Source organism: Heterodontus francisci, chromosome 5, assembly GCF_036365525.1.
Source record: "Heterodontus francisci isolate sHetFra1 chromosome 5, sHetFra1.hap1, whole genome shotgun sequence".
In the NCBI taxonomy this organism is placed as follows: domain Eukaryota; kingdom Metazoa; phylum Chordata; class Chondrichthyes; order Heterodontiformes; family Heterodontidae; genus Heterodontus; species Heterodontus francisci.
Window position 1 is genome coordinate 34162483 of NC_090375.1, and position 19726 is coordinate 34182208.

A 19726-nucleotide genomic window follows, 5' to 3' on the forward strand; every position below is an offset into this window, starting at 1 on the left:
AAAGTCCTCATCAGAGAACTCCTCTTTGCCGACGATGCTGCATTAACATCTCACACTGAAGAGTGTCTGCAGAATCTCATCGACAGGTTTGCGGCTGCCTGCAACGAATTTGGCCTAACCATCAGCCTCAAGAAAACGAACATCATGGGACAGGACGTCAGAAATGCTCCATCCATCAATATCGGTGACCACGCTCTTGAAGTGGTTCAAGAGTTCACCTACCTAGGCTCAACTATCACCAGTAACCTGTCTCTCGATGCAGAAATCAACAAGCGCATGGGAAAGGCTTTCACTGCTATGTCCAGACTGACCAAGAGAGTGTGGGAAAATGGCGCACTGACACGGAACACAAAAGTCCGAGTGTATCAAGCCTGTGTCCTCAGTACCTTGCTCTATGGCAGTGAGGCCTGGACAACGTATGTCAGCCAAGAGCAACGTCTCAATTCATTCCATCTTCGCTGCCTCCGAAGAATCCTTGGCATCAGGTGGCAGGACCGTAACTCCAACACACAAGTCCTCGAGGCGGCCAACATCCCCAGCTTATACACCCTACTGAGTCAGCAGCGCTTGAGATGGCTTGGCCATATGAGCCACATGGAAGATGGCAGGATCCCCAAGGACATATTGTACAGCGAGCTTGTCACTGGTATCAGACCCACCGGCCGTCCGTGTCCCTGCTTTAAAGACGTCTGCAAATGCGACATGAAGTCCTGTGAAATTGATCACAAGTCGTGGGAGTCAGTTGCCAGTGATCGCCAGAGCTGGCGGGCAGCCATAAAGGCGGGGCTAAAGTGTGGCGAGTTGAAGAGACTTCGCAGTTGTCAGGAAAAAAGACAGAAGCGCAAGAGGAGAGCCAACTGCGAAACAGCCCTGACAATCAATTTTATCTGCAGCACCTGTGGAAGAGTCTGTCCCTCTAGTATTGGCCTTTATAGCCACTCCAAGTGCTGCTCCAAAAACCACTGACCACCTCCAGGCACTTACCCATTGCCTCCCGAGACAAGGAGGCCAAAGAAGAAGAAGACCATTTTTCTTGATTCCTGCGTCATTCAATGATGGGTTTGTTGGCAAGGGACGTTTTCCCTCCTGCAACTCAGTACATTGCATCTTTTGCTAGCTCCACAACTTCATTTTTGGTGTGTGTATAAGAATTTTTAAGAACATGAATTGTTTATCGACCAACAAGCTCTGTTCTATATTTTCTATCCTTTAACCAGCTTTATTTACGCTCCCACCTTCTCTTTAATACCTTGTACTTTAACGTTATCAACAAGCTTCCTAAGCAGCATCAAACATATTTCCAAGATTTGTGCCCACAACATCTACTAAAATTTCTTTTGTCAATACTATCTTTAATTTCCTCCAAGAGCTCTGTTAAATCTAAGAACTGCAGACTTGAATGTATTTGGTGCACAACTGGTTTAAACATCCATCAATACATCTGATTGGACCACATAATCACTATTGGCCCTCTTTCTCCTCTGCCAAAACTATCCATACTCCATGACCATCCTGGAGAGCAAAGAAAAATACTGGTAATGCTCCCTTTCATTTGAAAACCATTGTCATCGCCCCGTCCTCAAAATCCTTACCTTTCACCCCTCTATCTTTGCAAACTACGATCCATAGTCCATGAATGTGTTGTCGCCTCCCAGATCAGTGTCCATCTTTCCTGAACTAAGCACCTTGGGATGTTTTACTACATTGAAAGTGCTACACAAATGCAAATTGTTATTGTTAGACTCCCTGCTTGAATTTTTGCAATCAGGTTTCTATCCTGCCAAAGCACTGAAATGACCATAACCAAAGTTACAAGCGACATCCTCTGTGACTTTGACTGTGTTCAGTGTTCCTTCCCATTCTCCTTGACATCTCTGTAGTCTTTAATGTGGGTGACCACACTATCCTTCTCCAGCACCTTTTCTGTATTGTCCAGCTTCATGGGATTGCTCTCACTTAGTTCCATCTTAACAATTTGATCCTAACCACAGCCACTCCAGCAATGGCTTCCCTTCCTGTCTCCTATTGTTACATTAAGTCTCTTAAAGATCTATCCTCCGCTTGCTCCTCTTCCTTATCTACATGCTGCCCCTTAATGACATTATCCCTAAAAATGCAGTCTGCTTTAACATGTACACTGATGATACACAGCCTTACATCATCTGTCTTAACCCGTCTAATTCCTTTGTTGTCAAATTGATTGTCTTGGATGGGTCGTAATATATTCCAGCCATATTTTGGGAAGATAGAAGCCAATGTTCAGTCCCTGTTACAAGCTCTGTAGCCTTGCTACCAATTCCATTCCCATTTTTCTTCCCATGACAAAAGGTTGCAGTCATGAAATATTGGGCTGAATTTTTAATTGACAGTGCAGCTTTCGGCAGCGGCACCGAAAACTGGTGCCATCGCCGCACGAGCCAGCTGACTGCGAGCATGCGGTGGCTGACCAATTAAGGAAGTGGAGGCATGGGGCCAGAGTGGGGAACAAGGCACCGTCATCTGACGCAATAGCAGGTGCTGGCACGTATTTAAAGGGTTGCCAGCACTGCATTAACTCCTGTCTGCTGTCCCAGGACTCGCTCTGCTGCCTGGACATGTTCTGTTGCCTTTGCATCCCAGGACCCCTTGTGCAGCCTCTGGAGCCCCAGGATTGCCTCTTCTGCCTTTGCTGCCCCAGGACCTGTTCTACTGCCTCTGCTTTTTAAAAATTATTTCATGGGATGTGGCCATCGCTGGCAAAGCTAGCCCATCTCTAATTGCCCTTGAGAAGATGGTGGCCTTCTTGAACCGCTGGAGTCCATCTGGTGTGGATACACCCAAAGTGCTGTTATGGAGGGAGTTCCAGGATTTCGATCCAGTGACTGTGAAGGTACAGCGATATATTTCCAAGTCAGAATGGTGAGTGACTTGGAGGGAAACTTGCAGGTGGTGGTGTTCCCATGCGTCTGCTGTCCTTGTCCTTCTAGGTAGAAGAGGTCGCTGGTTTGGAAAGTGCTGTCAGAGGAGGCATGGTACATTGTTGCAGTGCATCTTGTAGATGGTACACATTGCAACTGCGCATCGATGGTGGAGGGAGTGAGTGTTGAAGGTGATGGATGGGGTGCCGATCAAGCAGGCTGCTTCGTCCTGGATCGTGTCGTGCTTACTTTGTTGTTGCACTCATCCAGGCAAGTGGAGAGTATTCCATCACACTCCTGATTTGTGCCTTGTAGATGGTGCACAGGCTTTGGGGAGTCAGGAAGTGGGTTAGTCACCACAGAATTCCCAGTCTCTGATCTGCTGTTGTAGCCACACTATTTATGTGGCCGCTCCAGTTCAGTTTGTGCTCAATGGATGTGCTCAATCCTCAGTGGAGGATTCTGTAATCGTAATGCCATTGGCTGGTTAGATTCACTCTTATTGGAGGTCGTCATTGCCTGGCACTTGCGTGGCGCAAATGTTACTTGCCACATATTAGCCCAAGCCTGAATGTTGACTAGGTCTTGCTGCATATGAACGGGGACTGCTTCAGTACTGAGGAGTTGCAAATGGTACTGAACATCATGCAATCATCAGCAAACTTCTGACCTTACGATGGAGGGAAGGTCATTGATGAAGCAGCTGAAGATGGTTGGGCCTAGGACACCTGGGGAACTCCCGCAGTAATGTCCTGGGGCTGAGATGATTGGCCTCCAACAACCACAACCACCTTCCTTTGTGTATGGAATGACACCAAACAGTGGAGAGTTTTCCCCTTGATTCGCATTGACTTCAGCTTTGCTCGGGCTCCTTGATGCCACACTCTGTCAAATGCTACCTTGATATCCAGGGCAAACACTCTCACCTCACCTCTTGAGTTCAGCTCTTTTGTCCATGTTTTGATCAAGGCTGTCATGAGGTCAGGAGCCAAGTGGCCCTGGCAGAAACCAAACTGAGCATTGGTGAGCAAGTTATTATTGTTTAAGTGACGCTTGATAGTACTGTCGCCAACACCTTCCATCACTTTGTTGATCATAGAGAGTAGATAAATGGGGCAGTAATGGGCTTGATTGGATTTGTCCTGCTTTTTGTGGATAGGACATGCCTGGGCAATTTTCCACATTGTTGGGTAGGTGCCAGGGTTGTAGCTGTACTGGAACAACTTGGCCACGGCCGGGACTAGTTCTGCAGCATAAGCCTTCAGTACTATTGCTGGAATGTTGTCAGGATCCGTAGCCTTTCCAGTATCCAGTGCCTTCAGCCATTTCTTTATCACATGGAGTGAATTGGATTGGCTAAAGACTGGCATCTGTGATGCTGGAGACCTCAGGAGGAGGCTGAGATGGATCTTCCACTTGGCACTTCTGGCTGAAGATGGATGCAAATGCTTCAGCTTTTTCTTTTGCACAGATGTGCTGGGCTCCCCCATCATTGAGGATGTCAGGATTGAAAATGCTGGTCCCTTTAATTAAACAGGACTCATTTTAGTGTTAATAGAGAGCAGGTGATGCTCACTATGGTTTTGTATTTAAGGGCTAGAATTTTGCCCTGTTGGGGAGTTGCCTCTGGACAGAGAAGTAGTCCAGAAGGAAAGCGTGGGAACTGATGTTTGGACTGAACTATGAATTGCCAATAAAACAGTTGTCGATCAGCGACTGTAATTGGCTTCCTCATTTTGGTGACTGGACATGTGCTTATTTAACAGAGAATGGGGATATTTGTGGAGCCGCCTTCTTCTGATAGTTTTTAATTGTTCACCACAATCATGACTGGATGTGGCAAGTGTTGCAGAGCTTTGATCTAATCCATTGGTTGTGGGATTGCTTAGCTCTGTCTATAGTATGCTCCTTCCGCTGTTTGGCGCGCAAACAGTCCTGTGTTGTAACTTCGCTAGGTTGACGCTCATTTTTAGGTATGCCTGGTGCTGCATCTGGCATGCTGTCCTGCATTCTTCATTGAACTAGAGTTGATCCCCTGGCTTGTGTTAATGGTAGAGTGAGGAATTTGCTGGGCCATGAGGTTACAGATTGTGCTTGAGTACAATTCTGCTGCTGCTGATGGTCCACTGCGCCTCATGGATGCCTAGTCTTGAGCTGCCAGGTCTGTTCTAAATCTATCCCATTTAGCACATTGGTAGTGCCACACAACATGATGGACGGTATTTGGCTGCTCCAGGACCCCTTCTGCTGCCTGTACTGCCTGATGGGCAAGGAGCTGAATGTGAGCCTGCAGTGACCATGGCTGAAGGAAGACATCGGATGTCCCCTCGGTTTAGCAATGCCTTGCTACAGGTTCTCCTCCAGGCTGCAAAGGAATGGCAGGAGGTCCTGTTCCTCAGAGACAGCAGGGGAAGACTTGCCCGTCTCACCAAACAAGCCTGTTTTTAGTTCCGATCTCCAGTATCCTCAGTGTTTTTGCTTTTGTATTAGAAATACATATTCTAGTTGAGTAAAATATGCAGTGCTCAATAAAGGAAAAGAAAAAAAGAAGAAAATTGTCAATGTCAGGAAAAGCTTTGCCAATAGGGTAATGAAGCCTGATGAATAGTAATGACTTTAGATGTTATGTAGACTTAGCAAATATGTAAGCATTTCATAGAAGAAAATGGGCATATGTTTGCAGCAACCAAATTATGAGAAAAGTGCATCATTCTGTTGGCCAGTCCGCTCGCTGGAGGTGATGTTTATGCATGTACTCATACACACCACATTTTTAGACTGTTGACAGATTACTTGGTTAGTAGCAACAGAAGCTGTTATCTTGAATTACTGGCTTATGAAATTAACCTGATACTTTTAAGTTGCAATAGCCAGTAATGACTGTCCCAAGTAATAAAAACAAGAAATGCTGGAATCACTCAGCAGGTCTGGCAGCATCTGTGAAAAGAGAAGCAGAGTTAACGTTTCGGGTCAGTGACCCTTCTTCGGAACTGACAAATATTAGAAAAGTCACAGGTTATAAGTAGGTGAGGTGGGGGTGGGGCAAGAGATAACAAAGGAGGTCGAGATTGGACCAGGCCACATAAGCTGACCAAAAGGTCACGGAGCAAAGGCAAACAATATGTTAATGGTGTGTTGAAAGACAAAGCATTAGTACAGATTAGGTGTTAATACACTGAATATTGAACAGCAGCAAGTGCAAACCTGAAAAAAAACAGTGGGTAAGCAAACTGAACAAACTAAGATGAAATGAAATAAATGCAAAAAAAATATTGTAAAAAATGTAAAAAAGAATGTAAAAAAAAAAGGAAGAAAAAATAACTAAAAATGAAAGTAAAATGGGGGGCTGTCATGCTCTGAAATTATTGAACTCAATGTTCAGTCCGGCAGGCTGTAGTGTGCCTAATCGGTAGATGAGATGCTGTTCCTCGAGCTTGCGTTGATGTTCACTGGAACACTGCAGCAATCCCAGGACAGAGATGTGAGCATGAGAGCAGGGGGAGTGTTGAAATGGCAAGCAACCGGAAGCTCAGGGTCCTGCTTGCGGACTGAGCGGAGATGTTCCGCAAAGCGGTCACCCAGTCTGCGCTTGGTCTCCCCAATGTAGAGGAGACCACACTGTGAGCAGCGAATACAGTATACTACATTGAAAGAAGTACAAGTAAGTCGCTGCTTCACCTGAAAGGAGTGTTTGGGGCCTGGGATAGTGAGGAGAGAGGAGGTAAATGGGCAGGTATTACACCTCCTGCGATTGCAGGGGAAGGTGCCATGGGACGGGGACGAGGTGGTGGGGGTAATGGAGGAGTGGACCAGGGTGTCGCGGAGGGAACGATCCCTTCGGAATGCTGACGGGAAGGGAGGGGAAGATGCGACTGGTAGTGGCATCACGCTGGAGGTGGCGGAAATGGCGGAGGATGATCCTTTGGATATGGAGGCTGATGGGGTGAAAAGTGAGGACAAGGGGAACCCTGTCACGGTTCTGGGAGGGAGGGGAAGGGGTGAGGGTAGAGGTGCGGGGAATGGGCCGGACACGGTTGAGTGCCCTGTCAACCACAGTGGGGGGGAAATCCTCGGTTGAGGAAAAAGGTCATATCAGAAGCACCGTCATGGAAGGTAGCATCATCAGAGCAGATGCGTCGGAGACGGAGAAACTGGGAGAATGGAATGGAGTCCTTGCAGGAGGTAGGGTGTGAAGAAGTGTAGTCAAGGTAGCTGTGGGTGTCGGTGGGCTTATAATGGATATTAGTAGACAACCTATCCCCAGAATTGGAGACAGAGAAGTCGAGGAAGGGAAGGGAAGTGTCAGAGATGGACCATGTAAAGGTGAGAGAAGGGTGGAAATTGGAAGCAAAGTTGATAAAGTTTTCCAGTTTGGGGCGGGAGCAGGAAACGGCACCGATACAGTCATCAATGTACCGGAAAAAGAGTTGGGGGAGGGGGCCTGAGTAGGACTGGAACAAAGAATGCTCGACATATCCCACAAAAAGACAGGCATAACTAGGACCCATGCGGGTACCCATAGCGACACCTTTTACTTGAAGAAAGTGCGTGGAGTTGAAGGAGAAGTTGTTCAATGTGAGAACAAGTTCAGCCAGGCGGAGGAGGGTGGTGGTGGATGGGGACTGGTCGGGCCTCTGTTCCAGGAAGAAGCGGAGAGCCCTCAAACCATCCTGGTGGGGGATGGAGGTGTAGAGCGATTGGACGTCCATAGTGAAGAGGAGGCGGTTGGGACCATGAAACTGGAAATTGTCAAAATGACGTAGGGCGTCAGAAGAGTCACGGATGTAGGTGGGAAGAGACTGGACCAGCGGAGAAAAGATAGAGTCTAGATGGGAAGAAATAAGTTCAGTGGGGCAGGAGCAGGCTGACACAATGGGTCTGCCAGGACAGTCCCGTTTGTGGATTTTGGGAAGGAGGTAGAAGCGGGCTGCCCGGGTTGTGGGACTATGAGGTTGGAAGCTGTAGAGGGAAGATCTCCAGAGGAGATGAGGTCAGTGACAGTCCTTTGGACGGTGGCTTGTTGTTCGGTGGTGGGGTCATGGTCCAGAGGGAGGTAGGAAGACGTGTCCGTGAGTTGGCGTTGAGCTTCTGCAAGGTAGAGGTCGGTACGCCATACGACAGCAGCACCACCCTTGTCTGCAGGTTTGATGACCATGTCGGGGTTAGACCTGAGAGAACGGAGTGCCTCAAGTTCAGAGGGGGACAGGTTAGAGTGAGTGAGGGGGGCAGAGAAATTGAGATGACCAATGTCTCGCCGACAGTTTTCAATGAAGAGATCAAGAGCGGGTAAGAGGCCAGGGGGAGGGGTCCAGGTAGAGGGAGAATGCTGGAGGCGGGTGAATGGGTCTGCTGGTCGGGGGGAGGACTCCTGGTCAAAGAAATGAGCCCGGAGGCGGAGGCGACGGAAGAAGAGCTCAACGTCATGCCGAGCGCGAAATTCATTGAGGTGGGGACGTAAGGGGATAAAACTGAGACCTTTGCTGAGTACAGAACGCTCAGCATCAGAGAGGGGGAGGTCAGAGGGTATAGTGAATACATGGCAAGGGGTCAGATCAGAAGGGGTGGGGTCAGAGGGAAGTGAAGCGGAAGAAGGATCTGGAGGGGCATTAGTCCTCATCAGCTGCTGGAGCTTGCATTCCTTAACACCTGAAAGGAAGAAAAATTTTTTATTGTTAATGCGTCGGATGAGACGAAGGATGAAATGAAACTGCGGAGTAGAACAGCTTTGAGATAAGGTGAGGCGGCTGCTGGAGAGAGAGGTCCAGTGTGTGCATGTGGCGGCGCATAGCACTGAGTGTGGATCTCAGGATGCGGCGAGAGTAGCAGTCCGAGGAACATTGTATTTCTCGGAGATACCTGTGATCCTGGGTGGTTTCAAAGCATGATGGGTGAAACTGCAGTTGGAATCCACGTGGATTCCAACTGCAGTTTCACCCATCATGCTTTGAAACCACCCAGGATCACAGGTATCTCCGAGAAATGCAATGTTCCTCGGACTGCTACTCTCGCCGCATCCTGAGATCCACACTCAGTGCTATGCGCCGTCACATGCACACACTGGACCTCTCTCTTCAGCAGCACCACCTCACCTTATCTCAAAGCTGTTCTGCTCAGCAGTTTCATTTCATCTTTCGTCTCATCCGACGCATTAACAAAAAAATTTTTTTCTTCCTTTCAGGTGTTAAGGAACGCAAGCTCCAGCAGCTGATGGGGACTAATGCCCCTCCAGATCCTCCTTCCGCTTCACTTCCCTCTGACCCCACCCCTTCTGATCTGACCCCTTGCCGTGTATTCACTATACCCTCTGACCTCCCCCTCTCTGATGCTGAGTGTTCTGTACTCAGCAAAGGTCTCAGTTTTATCCCCTTACGTCCCCACCTCAATGAATTTCGCGCTCGGCATGACGTTGAGCTCTTCTTCCGTCGCCTCCGCCTCCGGGCTCACTTCTTTGACCAGGTGTCCTCCCCCCGACCAGCAGACCCATTCACCCGCCTCCAGCATTCTCCCTCTACCTGGACCCCTCCCCCTGGCCTCTTACCCGCTCTTGATCTCTTCATTGAAAACTGTCGGCGAGACATTGGTCATCTCAATTTCTCTGCCCCCCTCACTCACTCTAACCTGTCCCCCTCTGAACTTGAGGCACTCCGTTCTCTCAGGTCTAACCCCGACATGGTCATCAAACCTGCAGACAAGGGTGGTGCTGTTGTCGTATGGCGTACCGACCTCTACCTTGCAGAAGCTCAATGCCAACTCACGGACACGTCTTCCTACCTCCCTCTGGGCCATGACCCCACCACCGAACATCAAGCCACCGTCCAAAGGACTGTCACTGACCTCATCTCCTCTGGAGATCTTCCCTCTACAGCTTCCAACCTCATAGTCCCACAACCCCGGACAGCCCGCTTCTACCTCCTTCCCAAAATCCACAAACGGGACTGTCCTGGCAGACCCATTGTGTCAGCCTGCTCCTGCCCCACTGAACTTATTTCTTCCCATCTAGACTCTATCTTTTCTCCGCTGGTCCAGTCTCTTCCCACCTACATCCGTGACTCTTCTGACGCCCTACGTCATTTTGACAATTTCCAGTTTCATGGTCCCAACCGCCTCCTCTTCACTATGGACGTCCAATCGCTCTACACCTCCATCCCCCACCAGGATGGTTTGAGGGCTCTCCGCTTCTTCCTGGAACAGAGGCCCGACCATTCCCCATCCACCACCACCCTCCTCCGCCTGGCTGAACTTGTTCTCACATTGAACAACTTCTCCTTCAACTCCACGCACTTCCTTCAAGTAAAAGGTGTCGCTATGGGTACCTGCATGGGTCCTAGTTATGCCTGTCTTTTTGTGGGATATGTCGAGCATTCTTTGTTCCAGTCCTACTCAGGCCCCCTCCCCCAACACTTTTTCCGGTACATTGATGACTGTATCGGTGCCGTTTCCTGCTCCCGCCCCGAACTGGAAAACTTTATCAACTTTGCTTCCAATTTCCACCCTTCTGTCACCTTTACATGGTCCATCTCTGACACTTCCCTTCCCTTCCTCGACTTCTCTGTCTCCATCTCTGGGGATAGGTTGTCTACTAATATCCATTATAAGCCCACCGACTCCCACAGCTACCTTGACTACACTTCTTCACACCCTACCTCCTGCAAGGACTCCATTCCATTCTCCCAGTTTCTCCGTCTCCGACGCATCTGCTCTGATGATGCTACCTTCCATGACGGTGCTTCTGATATGACCTCCTTTTTCCTCAACCGAGGATTTCCCCCCCACTGTGGTTGACAGGGCCCTCAACCGTGTCCGGCCCATTCCCCGCACCTCTACCCTCACCCCTTCCCCTCCCTCCCAGAACCGTGACAGGGTTCCCCTTGTCCTCACTTTTCACCCCATCAGCCTCCATATCCAAAGGATCACCCTCCGCCATTTCCGCCACCTCCAGCGTGATGCCACTACCAGTCGCATCTTCCCCTCCCTTCCCGTCAGCATTCCGAAGGGATCGTTCCCTCCGCGACACCCTGGTCCACTCCTCCATTACCCCCACCACCTCGTCCCCGTCCCATGGCACCTTCCCCTGCAATCGCAGGAGGTGTAATACCTGCCCATTTACCTCCTCTCTCCTCACTATCCCAGGCCCCAAACACTCCTGTCAGGTGAAGCAGCGATTTACTTGTACTTCTTTCAATGTAGTATACTGTATTCGCTGCTCACAGTGTGGTCTCCTCTACATTGGGGAGACCAAGCGCAGACTGGGTGACCGCTTTGCGGAACATCTCCGCTCAGTCCGCAAGCTTCCGGTTGCTTGCCATTTCAACACTCCCCCCTGCTCTCATGCTCACATCTCTGTCCTGGGATTGCTGCAGTGTTCCAGTGAACATCGACGCAAGCTCGAGGAACAGCATCTCATCTACCGATTAGGCACACTACAGCCTGCCGGACTGAACATTGAGTTCAATAACTTCAGAGCATGACAGCCCCCCATTTTACTTTCATTTTTAGTTATTTTTTCTTCCTTTTTTTTTACATTCTTTTTTACATTTTTTACAATCTTTTTTTTGCATTTATTTCATTTCATCTTAGTTTGTTCAGTTTGCTTACCCACTGTTTTTTTTCAGGTTTGCACTTGCTGCTGTTCAATATTCAGTGTATTAACACCTAATCTGTACTAATGCTTTGTCTTTCAACACACCATTAACATATTGTTTGCCTTTGCTCCGTGACCTTTTGGTCAGCTATGTGGCTTGGTCCAATCTCGACCTCCTTTGTTATCTCTTGCCCCACCCCCACCTCACCTACTTATAACCTGTGACTTTTCTAATATTTGTCAGTTCCGAAGAAGGGTCACTGACCCGAAACGTTAACTCTGCTTCTCTTTTCACAGATGCTGCCAGACCTGCTGAGTGGTTCCAGCATTTCTTGTTTTTATTTCAGATTTCCAGCATCCGCAGTATTTTGCTTTTATTATCTGACTGTCCCAAGTATTGTTTCTTTTAATATTTTGGTCATTTATTCTCTCAATAGAAAAATCAACTGGTGACAGCATGTGCTGATAAAGGAGAGGTTTATATTTGGGATATGAAGAATCTATCAAAACCCTGGCAAAAGATTCAGCTTCAGGACTGCAACAGTATTAGCTGTATGATACTTGTCAAAAATCAGGTAATATCATAACTTCAATTTCAAGTTTATTTAATGAATGGAAAATGTATGGTGCATGTTAATATTATTTCTCAGTAACACAGCGAGTCCAAGCTATTTCAACTCATTTCCTCAATACTACCTTGTTGAATCATAGTCGGAGCCTCTGTTGTCAACCGTAAATGGCCCAACTTCTTCCCTCAGTTGTTACTACCCGAAACTGACATCATCTGAAGTTCCTTGATACTTAGACACTTGACCAGTATTAGTATGAATTGCTGTTATAGAGTTGGTACATATGGTTTTAATGTTTGTTTACAGTCTCATTTTGTGTTAAAAATAATTATCAAACTAATTTAACTTTTGTAAAGACAAATTAAAAAATATTATTGTAAAACTAATAATAACAGGTTTGTTTTAATGTATAGTGACTGTAATGTGTAGATGTGTTTGGATTTAAAAAAATAAATTTTTAATAGATTTGCTTAAGTAGATGATGGAAGGGATACTTGCTAGGTTCTTCCATTGCAGTTTTTTCATGATTTTAATTTATTCATACATTCTTTCATACGAACAAATGCAGGAGTAGGCCACTCGGCTCCTTGAGCCTTTTCCGCCATTCAATAAGATCATGGCTGATCTAATTGTAGCCTTAACTCCACATTCCCGCTTACCGCAATAACCTTTCACCCCTTTGCTTATCAAGATTCTATCTACCTCTGCCTTAAAAATATTCAAAGACTCTGCTTCCTCTGCCTTTTGAAGAAGAGAGTTCCAAAGTCTCACGACCCTCAGAGAAAAAATTTCTCCTCATCTCTGTCTTAAATGGGCGACCCCTTATTTTTAAACAATGACCCGAAAAATTATTCCTTAAATGGCTGCTTTTAGATGAACACTAAACTTTTAAACAGCTGTGGCAGCATCAAATATCCTGCCCCAAATTTGCAAGGCACCTCACTGGCCAATTATATTCTGAATATCTAATTAGGACTAACCCCAGAAGATACCTCAGGATCATACAAGTGCAAAACCTATATCTCAAATTCCCAGCCCCATCTACTACTGTCGTGAAAAATATACACTTATCTCTCTGTCTTCCAGCCTTTTCCTTTCTATTAACTTAAGCTCATCCAAAATTCTGCTGCCCGTATCCTAACTCACACCAAGTCAATCACCTCTGTACTCACTGACCTACATTGGCTCCTAGTCTGGCAATGTTTCAATCTTAAAATTCTCATCATAATAATAAAAACAAGAAATGCTGGAACCACTCAGCAGGTCTGGCAGCATCTGTGGAAAGAGAAGCAGAGTTAACGTTTCGGGTCAGTGACCCTTCATCGGAACTCATCGGGTCACTGACCCGAAACGTTAACTCTGCTTCTCTTTCCACAGATGCTGCCAGACCTGCTGAGTGGTTCCAGCATTTCTTGTTTTTATTTCAGATTTCCAGCATCCGCAGTATTTTGCTTTTATTTTAGTGTTAAAATTCTCATTCTTGTTTTCAAATCCCTCCATGTCCTCACCCCTCCCTATCTGTGTAATCACCTCCAGCCCTACAACTCCGTGAGCACTCTGCATTCCTCTAACATATACATGCAAGTTGTCATTATGTTAGTACGGTTGCATTTGCCTTGGTGGTCTTTTACCTGCTGAGAAGTGCCTTACAACATGCTTACGTCGTCCTTGTCGGAGTCAAATATCATCAGTTGGATACCACATGTTTATCCCAGTCCATCGGGGTTATTACAATTTCTTCCCCATTGTTTGGAGAGAAATGTGTTTAATTGTATGAGATTTCCTTGACTTGTGTGGAAGTAGGTTTCTTTTCTCCAGTTTCAAATACATAAAACAGTTGTAAGATGAGGTATCTGCTTGCAAAATACTTTTCAACATGGTGACATCAACAATGAGTTCTAATGTTGAACTGCATAAAATCACAATTCTTTAAAAAGTATAGAGGTTAGGAATTGCTAATGATTTTCTGTTGGAACAGTTGTATACTTAATGCGTTAGTTGTATTCAAAGGATTGTTGGTGGCTAATAGCAATATTTTTTTGAAAATCCTTTTCAGATCTGGATTGGAGGCAAAGGATCAGACAAAGTCAGAGGGAAAATCTATGTGGTAGACATAATTAAATACAGTGTGGAAAAGGAACTGGTGGCTCATGTAGACATGGTTCGAGCATTGTGCTGTGCTGAAGACAGATATGTTCTGAGTGGAGCTGGCAGAGAAGATGGGAAAGTTGCCATCTGGAAAGTAGAATAATTTTTTTTCTTTGCGTGCATTAAAGAACAAAGAACAGTACAGCACAGGAACAGGCCATTCGGCCCTCCAAGCCTGCACCGATCTTAATGCCTGCCGAAACTAAAACTTTCTGCACTTCCGGGGTCCGTATCCCTCGATTCCCATCCTATTCATGTATTTGTCAAGATGCCTCTTAAACGTCTCTATGGTACCTGCTTCCACCACCTCCCCCGGCAACAAGTTCCAGGCACTCACCACCCTCTGTGTAAAGAACTTGCCTCGCACATCCCCTCTAAACTTTGCCCTTCTCACCTTAAACCTATGTCCCCTAGTAACTGACTCTTCCACCCTGGGAAAAAGCTTCTGACTATCCACTCTGTCCATGCCGCTTATAACCTTGTAAACCTCTATCATGTCGCCCCTCCACCTCCGTCGTTACAGTGAAAACAATCCGAGTTTATCCAACCTCTCCTCATAGCTAATGCCCTCCAGACCAGGCAACATCCTGGTAAACCTCTTCTGTACCCTCTCCAAAGCCTCCACATCCTTCTGGTAGTGTTGCAACCAGAGTTGCACACAATATTCTAAGTGTGGCCTAACTAAAGTTCTGTACAGCTGCAGCATGACTTGCCAATTTTTATCCTCTATGCCCCGACCGATGAAGGCAAGCATGCCGTATGCCTTCTTGACTACCTTATCCACCTGCGTTGCCACTTTCAGTGACCTGTACGCCCAGATCTCTCTGCCTGTCAATACTCATAAGGGTTCTGCCATTTACTGTATACTTCCCACCTGCATTAAACCCTCCAAAATGCGTTACCTCCCATTTGTCCGGATTAAACTCCATCTGCCGTTTCTCCGCCCAAGTCTCCAACCGATCTATATCCTGCTGTATCCTCTGACAATCCTCATCACTATCCGCAACTCCACCAACCTTTGTGTCGTCCGCAAACTTGCTAATCAGACCAGCTACAGTTTCCTCCATCATTTATATATACTACAAACAGTAAAGGTCCCAGCACTGATCCCTGCGGAACACCACTAGTCACATCCCTCCATTCAGAAAAGCACCCTTCCACTGCTACCCTCTGTCTTCTACGACCGAGCTAGTTCTGTATCCATCTTGCCAGCTCCCCTCTGATCCTGTGTGACTTCACCTTTTGTACCAGTCTGCCATGCGGTTCCTTGTCAAAGGCTTTACTGAAGTCCATATAGATAACATCCACTGCCCTTCCTTCATCAATCATCTTCGTTACTTCCTCAAAAAACTCAATCAAATTAGTGAGACACAACCTCCCCTTCACAAAACCATGCTGCCTCTCGCTAATAAGTCCATTTGTTTCCAAATGGGAGTAAATCCTGTCCCGAAGAATCCTCTCTAATAATTTCCCTACCACTGACGTAAGGCTCACCGGCCTATAATTTCCTGGATTATCCTTGCTGCCCTTCTTAAACAAAGGAACAATATTGGCTATTCTCCAGTGCTCTGGGACCTCACCTGTTGCCAATGAGGATGCAAAGATTTCTGTCAAGACCCCAGCAATTTCTTCCCTTGCCTCCCTCAGTATTCTGGGGTAGATCCCATCAGGCCCTGGGGACTTATCTACCTTAATGATTTGCAAGACACCCAACACCTCCTCCTTTTTGATAATGAGATGACTGAGACTATCTACACTCCCTTCCCTGGACTCATCATCCACCAAGTCCTTCTGTTTGGTGAATACTGATGCAAAGTACTCATTTAGTACCTCGCCCATTTCCTCTGGCTCCACACATAGATTCCCTTCTCTGTCCTTGAGTGGGCCAACCCTTTCCCTGGTGTTACCCTCTTTCTCTTTTTATACGTATTAAAAGCCTTGGGATTTTCCTTAATCCTGTTTGCCAATTACTTCTCATAACCCCTTTTCGCCCTCCTGACTCCTTGCTTAAGTTCCTTCCTACTGTCTTTATATTCCTCAAGGAATTCGTCTGTTTCTAGCCTTCCAGCCCTTACGAATGCTTCCTTTTTCTTTTTGACTAGGCTCACAATATCCCGCGTTATCCAAGGTTCCCGAAACTTGCCAAACTTATCCTTCTTCCTCACAGGAACATGCTGGTCCTGGATTCTAATCAACTGACATTTGAAAGACTCCCACTTGTCAGATGTTGATTTACCCTCAAATAGCCGCCCCCAATCTAAATCCTTCAGTTCCTGCCTAATATTGTTATAGTTAGCCTTCCCCCAATTTAGCACCTTCACCCGAGGACTACTCTTATCCTTATCCACAAGTACATTAAAACTTATGTAATTATGGTCTGTTCCCGAAATGCTCCCCTACTGAAACTTCGCCCACCTGGCCTGGCTCATTCCCCAATACCAGGTCCAGTACGGCCCCATCCCTAGTTGGATTATCAACGTATTGTTTCAAGAAGCCCTCCTGGATGCTCTTTACAAATTCTGCCCCATCCAAGCCCCTAGCACTAAGTGAGTCCCAGTCAATATAGGGGAAGTTAAAATCACCCACCACTGCAACCCTGTTGCCTTTACATCTTTCCAAAATCTGTCTACATATCTGCTCCTCTAGCTCCCGCTGGCTGTTGGGAGGCCTGTAGTAAACCCCCAACATCATGACTGCACCTTTCCTATTCCTGAGCTCCACCCATATTGCCTCGCTGCATAACCCCTCCGAGGTGTCCTCCCGCAGTACAGCTGCGATATTCTCCTTAACCAGTAATGCAACTCTCCCACCCCTTTTACATCCCCCTCTATCCCTCCTGAAGCTTCTAAATCCTGGAACATTTAGCTGCCAATCCTGTCCTTCCTTCAACCAAGTCTCTGTAATAGCAACAACATCATAGTTTCAAGTACTAATCCAAGCTCTAAGTTCATCTGCCTTACCTGTTATACTTCTCGCCTTATTATACCCCATTGATGATATAGTGTTGAACTTTGTTCATCTGAGGAGTGTATACAGCTGTTAAATAATGTTTCTCAAAGTGTCTCAAACAAAAACAAACACTTGTAATAATTACATATTGCTTATAATATTAACACCTGTTTGTTTTGCATTATCTGCTTCATTTTGAAAATATTTTTATTTAAATATTCCATTTTATATGGAGTGATCAGGAATCTATACCTTGGCTCCAGAGAGGTGAAACATTTGATGATATGAATTTTTCACTTTGAATTCTTATAAATGGCACAAAATATCTGTTGAAATTAAATAGTACATAAAAAAAAAAATTTAAACTTGTACTGTAGTGGAATGACCTGGGGAGGAGCCTTGATATATAATGTTTCAATTGTGGATTTGACCATGACCTATTTTCTATTTTGACACTATATTTATTCATCAATTACACCGGCTATTAGCTGCATTTTATGCTTATTTTCACATATCAGATTAACCATAGAAATAGTAACAAGCTTGCCAAATATGTTTGCAACATTCAGCAGATCAGGCAGCATCTGAAGAGAGAAACAGAGCTAACTTTTCAGGTCGCTGACCTTTCATCAGTGTTTCCAGCATTTTCTGTTTTTATTTCAGATTTTCAACATCCACAGTATTTTGCTTTTGTATGATTTCAGCATTTTTGTATTCTGTTTGCAGTTTCAATGAGAGCTCAATCATATGGAAAAATACCATCATAGAGCTATAGGGAGATTGTATTGGGGTCACTATTCAACCATATTTTAAAATGGGGTGGGAAATAACCAAAGGAAAGATTTAAAATTATATTAATTGCAATTTAAGAGCAAAGAAGCAAACTTAGCCTTGAGTATTAAATGGAATATGATCAGTATATTGTGATTGATCTCCTACATGGTCTTTAAAAAGTTTGTAGTGCTATGTAAAGGAATGTTTTGGATTAGAAAAGACTATTGTGGTTCATCTGGTCAATCCCTGTGTGCAGGAAATACTGTACCCAAATATATTTTTTCAAGTAATGTGGAAGCTGCAAAATGCTTATACGACTCCAAGCACCTTGTGGAACTTTGAACCTTAACCAGTGAGGGGAGGTTGTTTAAAGTCTGATTTTACATCACTGCCCATGGCATATCTCTAAATATTCTTCTTCTATTTATGTAACTGCAAATTTTAAAAATTCTTGATCAGTTATTAGTTTTATTTAAATAATCTGTAATGTAGGCAAATAACACCAGTTCACTGCCTGACATACATTGTATGGGTTGCAGAGCGATGTTAAATTCAAAAATTTTCATCATAAGTAAGAACGGCCCATCTACCTTAGCCTTCCATTGGAAACTACAATGTAGTCCTTCCCCCTCCCACATTCTCCCCCCAAATTAGTAAAACTATTTTAATACAGTGACAATTAAGTGTGCTTGAAGGTGCAACATCACAAGAGTTCATCCTGAACCTATTCCCATGAAAGTGAACCTTGACGTTTGTGAATGCCATCTGAACACCAGGAAGGAACTGTTAAGCAACCACCAATTGTGTTTGAGCTAACAGTTGTTGAGATGCTGTCAGATTCACCATTATCTGCCATGACCATCGTAGTTATCGTCATGTCATAGATGGACAGGTACTACAGAAGTTACATACAAGGTGTGTCACGATAGAAGGATTGCCCATGGTACAAGAATATTTATACTAGCGTGATACAGAAGTCTCTTCATATTATGTAGAGGCTATGTCATCAGTGGTTGTATTCCAAATGTGGAAATTCAATAGTTCACAGTCAGTGCAGGCTTGAGTAAATTATAAGGTGGTTTCTTCTGAGTAAAAAGCAACTGTGTACTGTTGTATGAAATATTCTGTCAGTTACAGTTTAGAAAAGGAAACGAATGGGAAATCTTTGTTCTACTGAGAAATATGCAAAATGATTATTATTTATGACTCCAACAGAAGGGTTTCTGGGTTTGTTTTGATATTGATGTTTATCATCTTATGGTACCATGCACACAGAGATATTGCTGTTCCTGAGCTGTGCAATGAATGAACAGTGCAGCATGTGGTAGGATAATTGATTATCACCTGTAAAATAGATTTTTTTTATTGCTGTAACAAATACAAACATGTGTATTACATTTCTCAATAATCAAATGCAAAATCAATGTTTAATTTTTAAATTATCTGTTAAAGCAACATAATTAACCTAAATTAAAATGGCTTTCTTATAGGCATTCTGGTAGTGTGAAAGATAAATGATTGGAAATGTAAATATTGTTATTTAACAAGGTTATTTGTTATCCAAAAGCCCTTTGAACAAGTCAGTAAAGGTAACTATTTTAATTATGAAAATGTTTTAGTTCGTCAATGTTTTTATTTTCCAGTAATTCAGTTAATAAAAATAAGTTTAATGCTAGGATTGTTAGTCAAGTCATGATGGAAACTATCCATATAACATTTTACCATGGATCAACTGTTCCTTTCTCGTTGAAGTAATTACTGCGCAGTGGTTAGCACCGCAGCCTCACAGCTCCAGCGACCCGGGTTCG

At 45.1% G+C, this 19726-nt stretch overlaps 1 protein-coding gene across 17 annotated transcripts in view; it reads left to right on the forward strand.

The window, feature by feature from the left end:
* Positions 1-17032, forward strand: part of dennd3a (DENN/MADD domain containing 3a) — a 220883-nt gene extending 203851 nt beyond the window's left edge. For 15 of the 17 annotated variants that reach the window (XM_068031304.1, XM_068031312.1, XM_068031317.1 and 12 more), the window contains 2 exons: positions 11916-12053; positions 14104-17032. In XM_068031304.1, coding sequence (XP_067887405.1) covers positions 11916-12053; positions 14104-14298 — 333 coding nt within the window. In that variant the 3' untranslated portion in view covers positions 14299-17032. Of the gene's footprint in view, positions 1-11915; positions 12054-14103 lie in introns of those variants that run through there. The other 2 variants (XM_068031318.1, XM_068031316.1) reach the window with 2 other exon arrangements.
* The last annotated feature ends 2694 nt before the right edge of the window (positions 17033-19726 follow it).